The sequence below is a fragment of the Oncorhynchus nerka genome, linkage group LG26, assembly GCF_034236695.1.
Source record: "Oncorhynchus nerka isolate Pitt River linkage group LG26, Oner_Uvic_2.0, whole genome shotgun sequence".
Classification (NCBI taxonomy): domain Eukaryota; kingdom Metazoa; phylum Chordata; class Actinopteri; order Salmoniformes; family Salmonidae; genus Oncorhynchus; species Oncorhynchus nerka.
In genome coordinates this window covers 17,901,340-17,921,160 of record NC_088421.1, presented here as the reverse complement: position 1 = coordinate 17,921,160, position 19,821 = coordinate 17,901,340, and the positions used below count along the sequence as shown (strand labels likewise).

The following is a 19,821-nucleotide window of genomic DNA, read 5'->3' as shown; positions in this document are numbered from 1 at the left end:
ACTGATCTTCAGCTGCTTGCATGACACCATACTGCATGAGAATAACAGAGCACCCTCTCTCTCTCTCTCTGTCTCTCTGTCCCTCTGTTAGGATGAATTTCATCCCTTCATCGAGGCCCTTCTCCCCCATGTCCGTGCCTTCTCCTACACCTGGTTCAACCTGCAGGCACGCAAACGCAAGTACTTCAAGAAGCACGAGAAGAGGATGACAAAGGATGAAGAACGCGCAGTGAAGGACGAGCTGCTGGGTGAGAAGCCCGAGATCAAGCAGAAGTGGGCGTCGCGGTTGTTGGCCAAGCTCCGAAAGGACATCCGGCCCGAGTTTCGTGAGGACTTTGTGCTCACCATCACAGGCAAGAAGCCCCCCTGTTGTGTTCTATCCAACCCCGACCAGAAGGGCAAGATCCGCCGTATCGACTGTCTCCGCCAGGCCGACAAGGTGTGGCGGCTGGACCTGGTGATGGTCATCCTGTTCAAGGGCAGCCCCTGGAGAGCACGGACGGAGAGCGGCTGGTCAAGTCGCCCCAGTGCTCCAACCACGGCCTGTGCGTCCAGCCCCACCACATCGGCGTGTCCGTCAAGGAGCTCGACCTCTATCTGGCCTACTTCGTCCACTCACCAGGTCAGTTGGTGAACGCCTTACAGCTTTCTCTGTCTATTTCACACACACACACACACACACACACACACACACACACACACACACACACACACACACACACACACACACACACACACACACACACACACACACACACACACACACACACACACACACAGGTCAGTTTGTAAAGCCATTTGCAGCCACACCTAAGTTTTGCCAAACCCTGCTCCTCCCCGTGCACCACTAGACCAAATGCTAGCCTGTGATAAATAAAGAGAATCGCCTCCAAGTGTAACGCCTTATCAACATTACAATTATAATACAGCACATTACAGAACACATTTGACACCACTGACACACCGTTTAGTTTGTGTGTTGTTTCTGAGTTGTGTATGTGTCTTTAAATGTGTGCTTATCCAGAGATAAAGTCTGTGCTGGTAAATTTGTTCAGGTGCTTGTGTGCAAATTTGTCTGAATTTAAATATGCATGTTTAGGGGTGTGTTGTCTGTAAACAAACACATCTGCAAATGTGTTTGTCTCTGCGTGTGCTAATGTGCACAGTAATTGTCTGGCTATAAATGAGTGTCTTTAAGGCTGTTTTGTGTGTGTGTGTGTGCGGTGTGTGTGGCGTGTGTGGCGTATGTGGTGTGTGTGTGTGTGGTGTGGTGTGTGTGTGTCAGTAGCAGTCTGTCGTGTGTCTGTGGGCTGAAGAGCGTGGTGACAGCTGGCCCAGTCCCAGGTTGTTTGGGAGGCAGGCGATTGAGGCAGGGAGAGCCGCCCCGTCTCCAGCCTCAGCCTCCCGCTCTACTCTCTCTGGCACCGCAGCCCATCTCACAGTCAGCCCTGCTTCGGTCACTTCGCCAATACACACTCGCTCCCGCTCTCTCACACACACTCTTATAGCTTATACACGGAGACTCCCATACACTAATGCAAACAAACACACACACACACATGCACACTGCGTACAGAGACAACCCTTCTCTATATTAGCTCGTCAGTTTGGTTTAGTTTGTTTATGCACTTTTTTATTTGTCCAAATTCAACACAGGTGTTTCCTCAACAAACTTTATATGATACTCTATAAGCAGTCCTTTTTCATCAGTTACTTGTATGGAACATGTGGAGACTTACTTTGGAATGGAAAATGTAATGTTGAAATAGAGGAGACCCCGGTGTCACGGAAATGTATAGAATATATTGAATGTTACGTTTCTCTTAGTCTGGTGGATACACAGAGCCCCCCCCATGTCGGAGGTCAAATGTTCCACAGAATTTTAAAGATGAATTTGTCGTTTATTATATATTAGCTGTATAGATAGCTTGTCTTGGGTATCACAAAAATAATGCCACACTTTGTTTTGTAAATTATCTTAAATAATAATAGTAATAATAATATTATTTCTTCAATAATACATTTGAACCTGTCTCTAATTACACAAGTTCATTTATCTTTTTCTATTCCATGACTTTGATCATGAGAAAAGCAATAAGGACTGCATGAAATAGTTTTGAGTCTTGTCATAGCACATTTTCCATGTATATGAAGTAACCTTGCAATTTCTGTCTGACAATACATTTGTTGTTTGAAGATTTTGCTTTTGGCATTCATTATTTTCTATAACTGAACAGTCCACTGTCATCGTGCTGAAACAAATCTTCCATTTGTTTTCTGTGTTTCCTATTGTTGGTTAGCAATGAAACACTCAAGTGAAAAGTGTTGTCAGGTATGCTGTGGGTGCAGTTAGTTGATTGACTCACGTATGGGCTGATGGAACCCTCACATCCGTAGAACCCTCTCCTGCGTTGGTTATCCATTAGTATAAGGCTAAAGAAACGTATTGTCTTACACCAGGCAAGCGTACAGTTACAGAGCCCTAATTCTGCTTCTTGGCACCGTGATGCTGCAGGCCTCTGTGACAGAGTACCCCATGCCGTGTTCTTTTCAGCACAGTGTGTAACTCAGCGTCAGTTAGCTGGGCCTCTGTGAGCTCGTCTTCCTGTTTCACAATGTGCTGCCGCTAACCCAGGCTCAGATTAGCTCCCTGTGAAGCCGCCCCTTAGAGCTTAGCTCTTTTACCCTGTGCCAGTATTCACCAGTCATCCCGATACTGTTTTACCCTTCAGTGTGTTTGTGTGTGTGTTTGTGTGTGTGTGTGTGTGTGTGTGTGTGTGTGTGTGTGTGTGTGTGTGTGTGTGTGTGTGTGTGTGTGTGTGTGTGTGTTTACGTATGTCAAGATGAATTTATTTTCTGAAACTTAAATGGATGCTGCAGTTCAGCAAAATTAAATATAGTCACTTATAGTCACCTTCACTTCCCACTGGGCACAGACGTCAGTTCAACGTCTAGTTTTGGTTTACATTTGGTTGAGTGAAGCTAACGTGAATTCAACCCCCCAAAAAATCCACAGTGTCATTGGATTTAGGTTAAAAGATGGGTAAAATAGGAAATTCCCTTACATTGATGATTTTTTGCCAATGCAATCAGTTTTCCACGTTGATTCAACGTCATCACATAGAATATTTTGGTTAAATGATGTGGATACAACGTCAATTATTGTACCTTTGTGCCTCTGTACAGGGTAGTATTCCATCATAAATCATTGTTTTTTGTTACCTTTTGTTGAAATCGTTGTTTCCCTGCATCTTTGTTCACACTCATGTCAGAGAATAGAAAGTGTTTTAAAAGCTGGGTCTAAGCTGCCCGTGTTGGCAAATGCACAAGTCTTTCAGGCCTCCTCACTTCTACAGAAACGACATAGAACTGTCGGCTGACAGCCATAGGCTCCACCTGGTTCTCCTGCCCATAAGCTTCACCACCGTAACACCTCAACAGCAGCCCACACTCCCTCCACTGTACACTGCAAGAATGAAAAGTTCCATCTTAAAAAGCACGAACCAGTAGAGCCTCTGAAGGAGCTGGGGTTAAAAGTCCACTGAGTATAGGGGAGAGAGGGGGAACAGTGAGTGGTTCCAATCTAACCTTTGGAGTGGCAGCGTTACCGTTTTATTCTCAGCTCCCAGGGTGTCTGTGTCTTTCAGAAGGTATCAGAGTCCAGGCCTTATCAGTGCATCTGAGCCGTCGGTGTGCTGCAGTTCTCCTGCCCACTGATGTCCCCGTCACCAGCTGCTGGTTTTTCCCCTGCAGTATGAGTGACAGGAGACTCCTCTCCTCCTCTGCAGTAGTGCTTTTGTCCAATTATAGACTTAGGCCTTATGGGCGGGGCAGTGAGGGCTAGCTATTACTGATCAAAGCAGCTTACACTGCCGCTCCACAGCTGCAAGACCCCTTATCAAAAGCATTTTAGACAAATACCTGGCTGTTCACCCAACGTAATGCAATTGCATTTAACCTGTAAGAGTCAGTCACCCAGGACTGGTTGTCCTGAGGTAATTCCTGATGCTGCTGATGATAATGGTTCAGGGATGTGGAGGAAGAACGGGCTGAGCTCATCTTTGATCAGATGTTGAATAAAGCACGGCTCAGCCAGTCAGGCCCTGCCAAGGCCCAGCTCAGGTCACTGCGCGATGGGAAAAGTTCATGTTTTTGTGCGGTGTGTTCCATATTTGTCAGTCTGATGAATCGCCGCTGTTCCAGTATTAGTCATGTTTGGAGCGTGCTCCCTCTCATACGGCTCTCATTACTGCTCTGTTATGATAAAAAGATGTTTCTGAGTGCACCCCTAATCTGTCCACCATGCTAGGAGAGATCTTGTCCAGGGATGTGCATTGTTGGGTCGCTGACCTATGCCAGCTCCACGGTGCGGTAAACTCTGGCGCTGACCCACCGGGACAACGAGCCCATCTCCATCTCCCAGACTCTCCATCTCGCAAACCACGGGAGAGAACAGAGAGAATGATTTAACCAAACCGAACAAAGAGAGTGAGAGCCTTGGAGACCGACAGACTTAAGACTTAACACCCTGTCAACCTTATCTATCGTACAGATTTAATATGATTTGCACAATATCCTGAGCTTTAAAATGAGATAATGGTATTATCAGATTTTTCGAATGAATATGATGTTGCCAAATATGACGCAGTATTTTATTTCACAAAAAAATACAGCCAGTTCTTTGCGTCTTTGTCTTTGTCTATTATGAAGGCAGGCCTGGGAAGGTTTGAGGGTTGTGGATGGGCGTTGGTCCTATGTTCTCTGATTCTGCTGTTGCACCATTCTGTCTCATTCTGTCTCTGTCCCTGTGCCCAGACACAGAGAGAGTGTGGATGGGACCACACAGTCATGTGGATCCTTTAAGTCTGGGTACGTCATGCTTTGGCCAAGAGTGTTTGTCTCTCAGATATAGGGTCATGAAGGAAAAGCGGTGGACGTTAAAAGTATTTTAAAAAGAACCATGAGTTTTACAGGAAAAAAGATCTGCTCTTTTCCTTGGCCGATAAACAAACTGAACTGCAGACTTCTGGAAGAAGAACAGAACTGTGTTCCTCCAATGTTCTGGCATGGGTCTGTAACCCGGGCCGACAGAGAAATACTGAGAACCGGCGCGACGGGGGCCACATTCATCTCGTGTGAAAAACACCCCGTGAACGCTCTCAATGGAAAGTTTATATGCTGTTGTCATTTGAATAAATGCACCAATAATGTTTGAACGTCGGCGAGCCACTCATGACATAACAGTGTCATTGACACAGTGGCGTTTTTAATATGCAAAGGGTGCAGGGATCTCAAACAGCCTAGCTTGGCCCGTCTTCAGGGCCCTAGTTTTCCCAGTTCCCTTTTTGTGTGTGTGAGGAGCGCAGAGTGTATGGAATCCCTGGTAAACAGATTATTCGAGGGTGATAGGAAGTCTGAGGAACAGATGAAAAGACTCAACCCGTTAGGCGGTTAGGATTGCAGGGACACTGTGCGCTCCTTAACCACTTTTACCCATAATTCCTCCATAATCACAGTGCATTTACTGGCTTGTTAGTACACGGGCATACTTTATCACAGTATCCCATTTTCTTTATAAAAACAATACATTCACAGTGTCACTGTTTCCTTTAGGCATCTTGGTTTTAGCTGTCCCAAGAAAAATGGTGTTTGTTTTTTAAATTTCGTATTACAAATAATTCATTATTTTTTTTATTTTTTTTATCTACAGTGACTGAGGATTTTTACGGTATACCCTTTTGGTCGCATTTTTTAAATTTGATTTTCTCTTAATTATGTATGATTTTGTGCTTATCATTTTATTTTTACTGATTTAAAATGGACACATATTTACCGGAAATACTTTAAAAAAAATAGTTATCGTAGTTAAATAACACATTATAGCAAGCACAGCATCATGGGCACGGAAACATATATAATTGTTTAGTTGTCTCAGCCCTCCTTAAAATATGATTTTGTTCATCTTCATCTGAATGAAAAGAGGGGCTACAAGGAGGATGAGCTGGGATGTTTGTTTTTGTATTTTTTGTATAGTTTTTTGTCTCTAATGCTGTGTCGTCTCACTGCTTGATTTCTTATAGCCTTTTTGTACAGACGCCAGGCATGAAATCTGTCTGTCCCCAAAAACATATACCCACGCAGGAGGGGTGGACTGGCCTTCCTCAGCTCCCTGTGCCGCGGAGCGAGGGAGCGAGAGAAGGGATGAGAGCTGCCCGCCCAGTTCCCAGCCAGATTCTGATCCGCTCGCGCTCGGCCCAGTAGAGCAGAGCCGGGGAAAGGCTGCCCTGTAATTGGGACAGCTCTTTCCGTACGGAACCCGGGACAGTGGAGGCACAGACAGTCTGAGAATACTGATACGGGATCTCTATGTTATTTACTCCCTATCAAATTCTGCCATTTAAATAGAGTAGCAACATAGTTTCCCCAAAAAATGTTTTATGAGAACTCTAAATATTTCATTCTATATCTATTATTATGATTTATTGTATTATTGTTAGTGGTATTATTAGTAGTAATTGTGGCCGTAGTGACATCACTCAATCTAATGTAATGTAAAAGAATAGCTCTAAATACAGATGATGCAAAATGCCATGGTGAAAACAAAGAGAGGCAGGGCAGAACTCAGTGTGGCTGGTTGGCAGCGTTTGGCACCCAAAGCTGCAGCTCTGTTTGGAAGGTGCCAGCTTTTCAAACCGCCGCACAGCCTCTGCCAGCCTCTCCTTCTGATCCTTTCTTTCTCTCGTTTTTAACCTTTTTTCAATGGTTTCGATGAACACTTCCCCCCCTTCGCGGCCTCATCTCCCTCCGCCATGTCTGTGGCTTTTTTAGCGAGCCGAGGGAAATATCAGCGCTAAAATGTAGATGATATAGTATATTATTTTATATTTATTGACCTCTTTATGTTTCATAATATATTAATCACCATTTTATCAAACAGTGATACATTGTGAGAATATTTTCATATGACTTTTTAGTGTTGATACTTTCAGTGTGATTGTGCTGTAAGGGATACTGTTCCAAAACAAAATGGAGGCTCATTCTCAGATCTTGCCCAATGAGAAAGGAGATTGACTTCATGCTAAATAACAAAATGGTATTTACTAAGTAACAACAGTAAACTGCATAGTAAACACGCTGTAAAAATAAATCTATATTCAAAATAACATAAAATAGTAATTCTTTATAGATTATTTTCCCAGCTGCTATAGCATTCTTTTCACATCTCGCAGCTGAACAGGGAGAGAGAGAAGGTGTCTTGTGAAGGGGCGTGATGAGGGTTTGACAGGCACACCAAAAAAAAAAAAATCACAATTGACGTGTGTTTGCATCTGCGAGCGAGCCTCAAATCCGTTTGGACAGAGACCTGGGCCTTCATGGAGAACATTCAGTCTGAATGATGGGAGAGCGTAAAATGATGGTTGTGGGGGTGGCTGGAATGACTCAATAATGATCAGAAAATTAGGCCCATTATTGACTTAGAGTAAACAGGCCTCTCTAAGTGTGAAAGGGCCCCATTCAGCAAGGACCAGGAGCACTGCTTCTTTCTTCCTTTTATGGATCCACCCACGGCCTCAAGAGCCCCTCTTTTGTTCATTGAAATAACAGGGAAGTGAGGGAGAGAGAGGTAAGGGCATCACTCCCTTTGGAGGACATGGTATGGGGGCACTAACATACAGTAACAATACAGCTATGTCTGTGTATTTAGGCATTCTACATATGGATATAGCCTACAAGTGCAGTATGTATTGTAGAAACTGTAACTGCATGTAAAGTTTTTAATAGTTGGACATGCTAATGCTACAATTACGTTCCTAGCCCTGCAGACAAACACAGTTCTGTTTTAGTACAATATTAACCGCCATTCAGTGATATCATGATGTTTAATGCTGTCTGTGTTGATGAGCTGAGATTCCCTGGCGGTCTCAGACCCTCTCTGGTTCCACATCACTTAAAGGCGTGTGCGTCGTCGGAGCTCTGCCACGCCAGCTGACAGCCAGGGGACGCAGGGTGTAAACTAGGTGCTAATGCGTCCTTTTGCCTGTTTGTCAGTGCAAATGTTTTAATTAATGGGAATCGAATAAATAAATCAACTCGCTACGCCTCTGAGCAGCTGAAAAACAAACAGGCCTTTGCCGAACCAACAGAGAGAAGGAGACATGGCCACTTTGAAACAGCACTTTTGATCATATCAAAACAATAATATTATTTCCACTAGTTTTTTACTCTCTATATGAAGTTAGTTAGTTAATAAACAATTGCCATTATTTTAGATACAGTAATTTAGTCATGATGGTATTGTGAGACTTGCTACTCCAATACTTACTTCTAAAACTCAAATTAGGAGAAAAGTCTTCAGAAATGCTTCATGCTGATACTATACAGTTGTGTACAGTTATGAATGGGCAACATTTGACCAAGTGGCAACTGTCTATTTAATTTAGACTGCTCAGTTTCTGAACATAACTGTTATAATAATAATTTTCTCAGAAATGTAATCATTGTGGGAGAATAGTATACAATAAAACGCATGCACACGCAAACACACCTTTTATTATTTTGTTGAGTCTGTGGAGGAAGATTCATGCTATTCTACTGGGTTCTGCTGCCCAGTCCAGTCATTCCCTCCTTAAAGAGGAAGCAGGGCTCAGCTCGACTCGGCTCTGGGCTCCGGCACAAAATCACAAAATCAGCTGACACTTTCACTTCATTATGCCGTCTGTTTGCTTTTCATATGGACTGGAGGCTCCATTTCACAGGCATAATTTGGGATGGTAACATTCTCATTATAACCGTCAACTGTCAACACTTCTGCACTCACCTATAATTTCAGACTCATTTGAATTCTTATTGGCAGTTCCAATGCATGCATTTCATAAAATAATAAAAAACAACATGTTTCTTTCACAAGCAGTAAGAAACTATGGAGAAGATTAAAGCAGGAAGTAGCACGTTTATGAGATTGCTCAGGTTTGTTTGGCCGTGAATATTGGTGTATTTACTTATGAGCTTTCACATTTTGGAAGTCACCTCATTGTGTTTTGGGCTATTTAGTGTCTGAGGCTGGTGCCTGGCCTTTTGATGCACACAAACATACCTGTGCTTTGAGTAATTGACCAGAAAGCCCCTGCAAGGGGTTGCCATGGCACCTACCCCTGTTCCCTGCATACCTTTGCTGGGCGGTATCCAAGGTGCTTCTAGGACAGCTCCTATTGGCACACAGAGTGTGGTGCTGGGCTGTTGCTGTGGCACTCTGACCCGTAACGTAGGCAACCGCAGGGCACACAGCTGCCAGAGGAATCCACTCTGATCTGTTTCACCCTATAGACAGAGCATTACTAACTTGAATATGTCTGAATTCAAGCAGAAATGCCAATACAGGAATACATACTCAAAGAGAAGATTCACTCCATCTTGGTCTCCTTTAGTCAAACCCATCTGAGGGATCTCTGAGACCCTGGTTCAGAGGTTAGCTTCAGTGGGCCTGTTTACAGACCTACGTTTGTTCATTGAATAACTTCTAAAGGTGCAGTAGTGACTATCCTTGGTGTCCCATCCTGTGCACACAGGAAGTGTCTCTGTGTTTTGATGGCCCAGTTATGAGATTAGTTCAAATGGAGGGCCTATGAGAGAGCCTCCTCTCATGGGGCAGAGCTACTGTAGCGTTCAGAGCCACCCTTTGAAAATATTGTTATACTTCATAAACATGAGGCTCTCTTTCCCTTTCATTTTTCAAACGCAATCTGTTTTGCCCTTCAAAACAACCAAGAGATCCCCAAAGATCTCAACTCCTATGAGTGAGTCTATGTATGTTTATGTGTATGTGTGTATGTGTGTGTGTGTGTGTGTGTGCGCATCTTTGTGCATGTGCACATGTGTGCAATAGTGGCAGAGCGAGCGACAACAAACGGCATCCGTAGCACAGCATATGTGTGCCTTCTTCTCTCCACAGTCTCCCAGTGCTCCCACTCACCCACCCAGCACCTGAACCCCAGTTTACACCTGGTGCCACACACACACACCACAACACACACACATAGCAGTGCACATATGTGACCTTACAGTCCCTGGGTAGGCCCAGGACCTGGGATTCACCTCACTGCTCATACTGGGTGCCCCTGCCCTGAGTGGAGGGTGTACAGAATGGTTACAACAGGCCCTGACTTGGTCCCCTCCACCGGTCCTAGACTGGGTGCAATCTGTCACCACACTGGACTGGGAAACTTGGATTTGTTGATTTAGGTCCAATAACATATGGTATGTTTTGTCAGAATTCACTTTGAATTCGAATGGCCTTAGGGATGGTGTTCAAAAAATGGTCAAGCCAGGGATTCTTGACGTGAGATGTTTGCAGATCTCTTTGCCTTATAGTTTTTTGTGCTAACATGCGCTAGTTGCTGTATGATCTGACTCAGACCACCCTGCTCCAGAGTTGTACTCAAGTTTCCATTATACTACTTTGTTTAATATGATTGAGGCTCTCCTCCAGCAACCCAAACCTACAGGGGAGCACCGAAACGGAATTACCTGAGCCTGAGTCCCTCTGCAAATGCTCCTTAGCAGCACAGGCGGAGATTTAGAGGGTAATCCAAGCCGCTGTGTTTATTTTAAGAGCTGATGATTTAGAGACTGACATTAAAGGAGAGGGCAAACTATTTAAGAGACACTGTGAATGGAAGAGAGGAGTAGGTGTGGGCCGGAGAATCAGGACTTCTCTCTCGCTCTCACTCTCTCTCCTGGCTCTGCTGTAAAAAAGCAGAGATGACAGTGAATTAGAGCAATCTGGCCTCCATTCTGCGGTTAGATTTTTATCTGTGGTTTTGGCCCCAGAGAATACAGAGTCGATGCTTACTTTATTTGCTTGTACTTTTATTGTTGTTTCTGCTCCTTTCATCAGAGTTTATTTTATCTTCTGCTCTGGCTGCGGAATGGGTTCTAGCGAGAGCCGATTCACGCTGGTTCAGGAGTGACCTGGTGGAATATTCCATACCTCGGTCAGAGCTTTCTCTTTTACATGCAGCAGATACTCTACAAATGCTTCGGCCAATTTTGGTTGCCTGGTTACCCAGACTCATTACTCTGGCCAAACGTTTGTTTCTTCTCCTCTGAATTTGACTCCCTCCCGGGCCCTTATAGCAGGGGTATTCAGCTCTGGCCCTACAAGGTCCGGAGCCTGCTGGTTTTCTGTTTTACCTGATAATTAATTGCACCCACCTGGTGTCCCAGGTCTAAATCAGTCCCTGACTAGAGGGGAACAATGAAAAGACACAGTGGAACTGGCTTCGAGGTCCAGAGTTGAGTTTGAGGGCCTTACAGAATGCGAATACGTCTGATTGGTCCCAGAAACCAATGGGCTGGGCCAGAGCCAGAACACACATGGATAAAGCGATGAGTTGAAAATTGGTCATTGGCTTTGATACTGTGGGTAGAGTCGATCCAGTCGCTATTTGTATTTGTATTTATTAAGGACCCCCATGGTGGCATGTCTTGGCATGTCTTGGCATGTCTTGTGGGGTATGCATGGGTGTCCGAGCTGTGAGCTACTAGTTTAAACAAAAGCTGATGACATTGTTTTGTACAACGCCCCATGTGACCAAGAACGACATCAATGATGGCAGATTCAGACTGAAGTATGTACAGTAGCGATCGATATAGCAGCCGAAGAATTCTGTGTGAGTCATCAGGCAAAAATGTTGGGGCTAATTCTGACCGTTGGAAGACCTGTTTTGATCTTTGGGCAGGAACTCAAATCCACAACCTTGGCAGCCTCATAGGGAAATCCTTCTGATAAGAGACATGATTAACCTAACCATTTGAAGCCCTAGGTTCCTCACAGAGAAGACTCCTGTCTGTGCTCTCTGACTCGGATACCTACGTCACACTCCAGTCTCGTAGTTACATTATATTCTGCTCAACCAAATTACAGTGCAGTGCATAATATGGTGTGGATTGTGTCAAATCGGTTGACAATGATTGAAGACATCTGCTTTGACATCATGTTTAAACCATCTTGGTTAGACACATTTGATATATTTTCCAAAACCCACATTACAAAAAGAAGGCTCTATTCACACATCTCTTTTCAGGGGCTTTCTATGTGTGATATTATATAGCCTAATGCAAAACAAACAGTTCCAAATTACACACATTATTTTCCCATACTGAATCTTCCAAGGCGTTAATCAAATAAACCTTTCTTTCTCTCTTTCTCTTTTTCGTTTAACCAGTCTCTTTTTTTTCTTTCTCTCTCTCTCTCTCTCTCTCTCTCTCTCTCTCTCTCTCTCTCTCTTTCTCTCTCTTTCTCTCTCTCTCTCTCTCTCTTTCTCTCTTTCTCTCTCTCTCTCTCTCTCTCTCTCTCATCTAATTTTTTATTTCAGTGAAGTTGTCCTGGCCAGAACTCTAACTGAAATGGCCTTTAGTACAGAGGCTCTTTTGTGGTGGACTAGCTGTTTGTGAAAAATACCAGGGTTTTTCTCTGCGCCTCAGGTCCGTAGCTGTGTTTCTTTTCAGTCTGGTCCGGTAACACTCATGTCCTACACACACTGGGGGCTAAACCTTCAGATTTGATTTTGGTTCGGTTTGGCTTCGAATGTCTTTCCGCTTATTTTTGATTTTTTTGAAACTTCCCTTGTTTTCCCTTGGCGTTGTGTAGCTTGAACGCCAGCTCTGAGCCTCTCCCCACTCGCCCTGATACATGCAGGCCAGCTGCACCGGACGCGGCTGTGTCGTCTGTGACATTTCGTGAGAGGACATCTGCTCACAGCCCAATCCCTGGCCTCCGAGCCGCCCGATCTCACTTAGCATGCTAGCCGCTGTGTCCGCTCTAACATGAGCTCACCAAGGACAGGGAGACGGCGGGAGTGCAATGTAGAATAATCGGTGAGATGCGCTGGACACATTTTTTTCACTAAGAAATCATGCAACGATGCTTTGACGGCGGGTGTGAGGAGCATGTTATGCATACAGTATGCATACTGGTTGTGTATTATTTTGAAATCTGTGTGTATGTTGACAAAATGGCATCCAATAAATTGGGTAATTTTTCAGCCTTGACACAAGGGCACGTGTGTCTCACACACAAATACACAAACACACACACACACACACACACACACACACACACACACACACACACACACACACACACACACACACACAGACAATCGTTGGTTTTACTATCGAAGTGGGGACTTAAAAATGTTTTCCCGTTCACAATACTATTTTCCCTAACCTTACCCCAAACCCCTAACCCTAAAACTAAACCTAACCCTAACTCCTAACCCTAACCCAAATTCTAACCCCAAACCTAACCCCTAAGCTTAAAATAGCGTTTTTCCTTTTGGGGACCGACGAAATGACCCCACCTTTTTTCTTTCTTGTTTTACTATCCTTGTGAGGACTAGTAAAGTTAGACCACACACACACACACACACACACACACACACACACACACACACACACACACACACACACACACACACACACACACACACACACACACACACACACACACACACACACACACTCCCTCATGTGTTCTGCAAGCCCTGTCATTACTGCAGTCTTGATGCGGTCAGTGGGTGGCACAAAGGCCTTTCATTATTGTCATTTTATGACAACTTTCACTCTCTCTCAGCAGCACTCCCTCCCTCTCTCATTTCAGCTCCCTATCTTTCTCACCCCCCTCTGCAGCACAGCCCTCCCTCCCTCTCTCCCAGCCCTCTGGAAACCCACATCCATTTCTCTGGCTGCTGGAATGGGAGAGTGTTTGTTTTTAGTGTGTAAACCATACTGAGACATATCCCCAGGGCCGGTCTCATTTGAAGTGTTTTGGCGAGGGGGCAGACAATTTGGTCTCGATTGCAAAAGTATGAAATGGGAGATTCAGCCACGGCATTGTTCTGCACTTTGACAGCGGCTGACAGTTATTGTGTTTAGTTTTGAATAACGGGGGTAGCTCTGATGTGACCCCGTGCCCCAGTGATGTGTGTATTCAGCGTGAGGCTGGTGTTGTACAATACGTTAACAACGACTAAAGACTCTGTGTCATTAGTGATGTGTCTATGTGGGGAGAGAAGACACCCTCCACCAGTCCCTCGCTGTTTAGCTCCGAGGATTTATTACATTACCTCCTTTATTATACACTGTCATTTACTATCTTACCGACTGCAGTTGAATAAACTAGCCGGATTGAATTGCGACTTTCACACCTTCTCAGAGAGCTCTGGGGTGACAGGGTTTATGGTGCTGTTACAGAGGAGTCTCTGTTAACGCCAGGGATTGAGGGAGAGAGGGAGAGTGGAGCGCGAGACAGAGTTAGGAACGGCGGGGCCAAGATACTGTAGAGAGAATGTTGGAAAGGAGAGTGAGTGACAGAGTGAGTGAATGCGTGTGGGAGTGTGAGGGATTGATTTAGAGATAGCGTGTTATGGTGAGCAACATAAAGAAAAATAGAGAGTTACATAAAGAGAGAGAGAGAGTTATGGAGAGAAAGAGAGAGAGTGTTTAGAGGAAGGCCCTGGGGCAGTGGGGGAGTGAGAGCAGGCTGGTTTACCTAAGGACAGGCGGCAGGTAAATCCAGTTTGAGCTCAGCCCCTGGGCCCTCACTGTTCCCGGGGTGTGAAAAGATCCTCTCGCCATGCCCCTCTCTCCTTCTCTACCTCTCTCCTCCTCCTTTTACTGACACAGGTGTGTTTTAGGAGGGGAGGTGTTTTAGGTGGGATGGGGTGGGGGGTCTTGGTCATCCAGGTGAGATAAGGACAGAGCATTAGGGAGGAGATGGGAGGTGGCACTGTGACAGGGAGCAGGAGGAGGGCTCACATGAACATGGACCATCAACATAGCAGACTGTACCATGTACCCGTTGGGCCTCAGGGATTAGACTTCCTCATGTCTTTATTCAGTTCCAGTGTCCCAGAGGAAAAGGCACCGGTTGGCAGGTGAGCCCTGTGTAGCTGTAGCACCGCTAGAGAAAGAGTATGGGAGTAAGATGTAGTAACTTCCTCTCTTGCCTTCCCTCTCCTGTCCCTGTGCCACTTGGGCCCAGCCTGTTAGCATGAGGCTATAATTAGCACTTCTAACGTTGTTAGCCTCTAATTTCATTTCGTAGGAGAAGCCCCATGACTGAGTCTGCTGGTAATGCAGAGTTGACTCAAAGTCACAGAGTTTCCCTGTGTGGCTGCTTCCAGGTTCGAACAGGGCCGTAAGTTCATGTGCATGTTCCGCTGGCTAATTAGGATAAAGCCACAGTGGGGTAAATGCTCCTTTAGTCAGAGCCTGACCTCCCCCAGGCTTTAGCAGTGTGAAAGCACGGCCTGTGCCCTCCCTCAATGGGAATTGTTCTTCAGTTTAATTATTTTTCACACACTCTCCTCCAGGCCTGCAGTCAGGGAAAATCTCCAGGCCTTGTGATGGGATTCCCTGCTTGTAACGGGTGAATAGGTTCAAAGCATCAACCAACCAGGCTGAGTGTGTGTAAGTTCAGGTGTAACGTATTATCTCTGCTTTTTGTTCTGTGCGTCTGATAGTAGGGAATCCCTGAGATCATGTCAGGTGGTGTTGAGAAGAATTCTGTTTATAAGCTGGATCCAGTCAGAGCTCTGAGGTCAAGTAGACAGTGAGGAGGCTCATAGCATGACTTCAGAGGCAAGCCAAATTAGGAATCCGTCAGCACCAATCAGAGAGCCATGAAGAGCTTTTAAAACTGTGCAGGAGCCAATCAAAGAGTGAGAAGCACATTTTGGAATTAGGCTGGACCAATGTGAGGTGGAGGCCAGGTGCAGAGGCTGTCATGGTCCATCTGTGCTCCTCAGCGCGGTGGGTCTCCTGAGGTCACGGAGCTGAAAATCACAAAGACATGTGGAATGCTGAAGCCTCGCCAACACAAACACGCATTAGGCCCGGCCGACCAGGTCCCATGGACTGTGTCTCAGGGGCAACGCTGCACATTGGGCCGTCCAGTCTCCAGCCCAACTCAGCGCTGTTCCCCTGACGAAGGAGAAGGAGGACAGGTAGGGAGGTTTAGGGAACTGGTTGCACAATCACTCTGAGAGGAAGACACTAAATAGAGGCCACCTTCAACCTGAAAATAGTATGTTCACCTTCCCTGAGTCCATCTTCTTAGGTGAAGTTGAGGAAAAGAGAAATGCGCAGATCTATGAAGAAGTAGCTTCTACTTCTATGAAGAAGTAGAAGATGTAGCGTTTTTATTATGGGATATTAAAGGAGCACAGGGGGCTGTGAGCTGGTCTATTTGACTTAACCATAAAATGGTATTTTAAATATGGTCTCTTTAACAAAATCCTAATGGTAATGATTATGGTATTAAACAAATAAACAAAGCGTTTATCCTGGCTGGACCAGTGCTGAGGTGCATTTTCTTCCTATATTCGTAACAGAGGCCATTTTGGTCCAGCAGAACACTGTTGGCTGCAACAATAGGAAGGGAGCAGTTAGGGTTTCGCTAGCGGAGAAAAAAAGGATTGTTGAATTATGGGTAAAGACAGCTGAGGCTAACCAGGTTTGGTTGTAGGGTAAAGTGGGGGGCTTATTGAAAAACAAAAGTCTATGACTCAGACACGCACTCAAAGAGAAATTTAGGCTGCAGGCTTTTCCCCCCACCAAAATTCAATGAAAACACATGGAGTCAAATTATATAAAAAAGAACACCTTCAAAAACATAAAACCCAGGGTTCATTACGGCCAAGAAAATGTTCCACGTATCCTCAGTGTTAATGCCAGAAGAGGAGGGGGGAGGGGATCCATCCTCACATTTGCTATCAATTTAGGGCACTGAAAATAAGCACCAGGTTTCTCTGGAGCCGAATGGAGGAGGAATGTTTTCTCTATATAAAAAAAATGAAATGGGGAGGGAGGGAGAGAGTGAGAACGGGAGAGAGTGAGAACGGGAGAGGGGTTGAAGGGAGAGAGAGGGGGTGAAGGGAGCGAGAGAAGATGAGGGAGGGAGGGAGGGAGGGAGGGAGAACGGGAGGGAGGGAGGGAGGGAGGGAGAACGGGAGAGGGGTTGAAGGGAGAGAGGGGGGGAGGGAGGGAGGGAGGGAGGGAGGGAGGGAGGGAGGGAGGGAGGGAGAGAGTGAGAACGGGAGAGGGGTTGAAGGGAGGGAGGGAGGGAGGGAGGGAGGGAGGGAGGGAGGGAGGGAGGGAGGGAGGGAGGGAGGGAGGGAGGGAGAGGGGTGAGAAGGGAGAGGGTTGAAGGGAGGGAGGGAGGGAGGGAGGGAGGGAGGGAGGGAGGGAGAGAGTGAGAACGGGAGAGGGGTTGAAGGGAGGGAGGGAGGGAGGGAGGGAGGGAGGGAGGGAGGGAGGGAGGGAGGGGAGAGAGTGAGAACGGGAGAGGGGTTGAAGGGAGAGAGAGGGGGTGAAGGGAGCGAGAGAAGATGAGGGAGGGAGGGAGAGAGTGAGAACGGGAGAGGGGTTGAAGGGAGAGAGAGGGGGTGAAGGGAGCGAGAGAAGATGAGGGAGGGAGGGAGAGAGTGAGAACGGGAGAGGGGTTGAAGGGAGAGAGAGGGGGTGAAGGGAGCGAGAGAAGATGAGGGAGGGAGGGAGGGAGAACGGGAGGGAGAACGGGAGGGAGGGAGGAAGAACGGGAGGGAGGGAGGGAGGGAGGGAGAGAGTGAGAACGGGAGAGGGGTTGAAGGGAGAGAGAGGGGGTGAAGGGAGCGAGAGAAGATGAGGGAGGGAGGGAGGGAGAACGGGAGGGAGAATGGGAGGGAGGGAGGAAGAACGGGAGGGAGGGAGGGAGGGAGGGAGAACGGGAGAGGGGTTGAAGGGAGAGAGAGGGGGTGAAGGGAGCGAGAGAAGATGAGGGAGGGAGGGAGGGAGAACGGGAGGGAGAACGGGAGGGAGGGAGGAAGAACGGGAGGGAGGGAGGGAGGGAGGGAGGGAGGGAGGGAGGGAGAACGGGAGAGGGGTTGAAGGGAGAGAGAGGGGGTGAAGGGAGCGAGAGAAGATGAGGAGGGAGGGAGGGAGGGAGAACGGGAGGGAGAACGGGAGGGAGGGAGGAAGAACGGGAGGGAGGGAGGGAGGGAGGGAGAACGGGAGAGGGGTTGAAGGGGAGAGAGAGGGGGTGAAGGGAGCGAGAGAAGATGAGGGAGGGAGGGAGGGAGAACGGGAGGGAGAACGGGAGGGAGGGAGGAAGAACGGGAGGGGAGGGAGGGAGAACGGGAGAGGGGTTGAAGGGAGAGAGAGGGGGTGAAGGGAGCGAGAGAAGATGAGGGAGGGAGGGAGGGAGGGAGAACGGGAGGGAGAACGGGAGGGAGGGAGGAAGAACGGGAGGGAGGGAGGGAGGGAGGGAGGGAGAACGGGAGAGGGGTTGAAGGAGAGAGAGGGGGTGAAGGGAGCGAGAGAAGATGAGGGAGGGAGGGAGGGAGGGAGAACGGGAGGGAGAACGGGAGGGAGGGAGGAAGAACGGGAGGGAGGGAGGGAGGGAGGGAGAACGGGAGGGAGGGAGGGAGAACGGGAGAGGGGTTGAAGGGAGAGAGAGAGAGAGCGAGAGAAGACGAGGGAGGGAGGGAGGGAGGGAGGGAGGGAGATATGAGGTGAGAGCGTATAGCAGTGTAATAATAGCAACCTAGGTAAATGAGAGGGCGCTGGCTGATTTGACCTCAAAATGACCTGGGTCTGGGCTCAGTCATGCCTCTCTCCACCTGCTGACCACACATGGCTACAGAGGATCACTTCTGTAGCTATAGTTAACACACAAACAGGCCAAATGTATACATGTCTTCTTAACTTGTATAGACACTATGCACACCTACTAACCCTGCTTCCCAACTGCATGACAACAGGAGATATTCCCTGTGATGTCTCTGCGTATTTGATGAAGAGGATGTGAGAAGACCATCAATATTTTTTTATTTGAACGACTTGCTTAGGTATTTTAAGGTTGCCTCCATTGTAATGTCTTAGAATGTGCTGTAATTCCTAAAGGATCTTTTTGGTCTTATACTGTGTGATGATGCTGTAATGTTACATGATCGACCTCATCTGATCAGAACTGCATGTCAGCAAACAAAATGGACAAAGACACTGACTCCTCTCACACAAACTCCTCCATCCAAATGTTTCTTCCTGGGACAACATGTTGCTCCTGTGTTGGAGAAACAGACGAAAGAAGAGGCCTGGAGAAAAAGCAGGAGGGAGAGCAGAGAAGGAAAGGGGGAATGTGAGAAGGAGGGAGGGAGAGTAAGAGAGAGACCAGATGTGTCTTTTGTTTAGATTTGAACAGGGCGGAAAGGAAGGGTGTAGGAGTTAGGGCTGAGTGGTGGAGGGGGATTGGAGGAGTGTTATGAAACCAAACCATTCATAGTTGAGCGGCAGCATGTAGGAAGGAGGCTGTACAGTACGGTATGCGTGTGATTACCTACCAGCAAACCACATTCATTATCCTAATTGCTACAATGGTGCCGGCGGTCGGGACTGAGAGGGACGACCGAGAGTGAGCCACGCTGTTAACATTTGTTAGCCTCATTGACTCAAGAATTCACTGTCTCTGTCATTTTAGGCAGTGCAGAATGGTGGTGGTATTCTCATACTAGCCTGTGGCAGTATAACAATGAAAAAGGATAGGGATTGTAAGCCAATTTTTCCAATGGAATACTGTAGATGTTTTGTGGGATCTGTACAGTTGGAGCTAAGCAGATGAACGTGCTGACGGTTTTAGCTTAGCACATGTGTGATCGTGAGCAGACAGAGACAGACAAAACGCAAGCTGTTTTCCACCAAATTGAAATCAAACCAATTAGGAAATGGTGCCAATTGTGACCACCCTTACGGTGTATTGTACAGTCGTTTATGAAACACTGTTGG

General features: G+C 46.7%; 1 protein-coding gene across 1 annotated transcript in view; it reads left to right on the top strand.

Moving 5' to 3' along the window:
* LOC115123096 (nuclear factor 1 X-type-like) overlaps positions 1 to 19,821 on the top strand; it is a 143,140-nt gene that overhangs the window by 29,821 nt on the left and 93,498 nt on the right. The window contains 2 exon segments of the mRNA XM_065010186.1: positions 92 to 479; positions 482 to 622. Coding sequence (XP_064866258.1) covers positions 92 to 479; positions 482 to 622 — 529 coding nt within the window.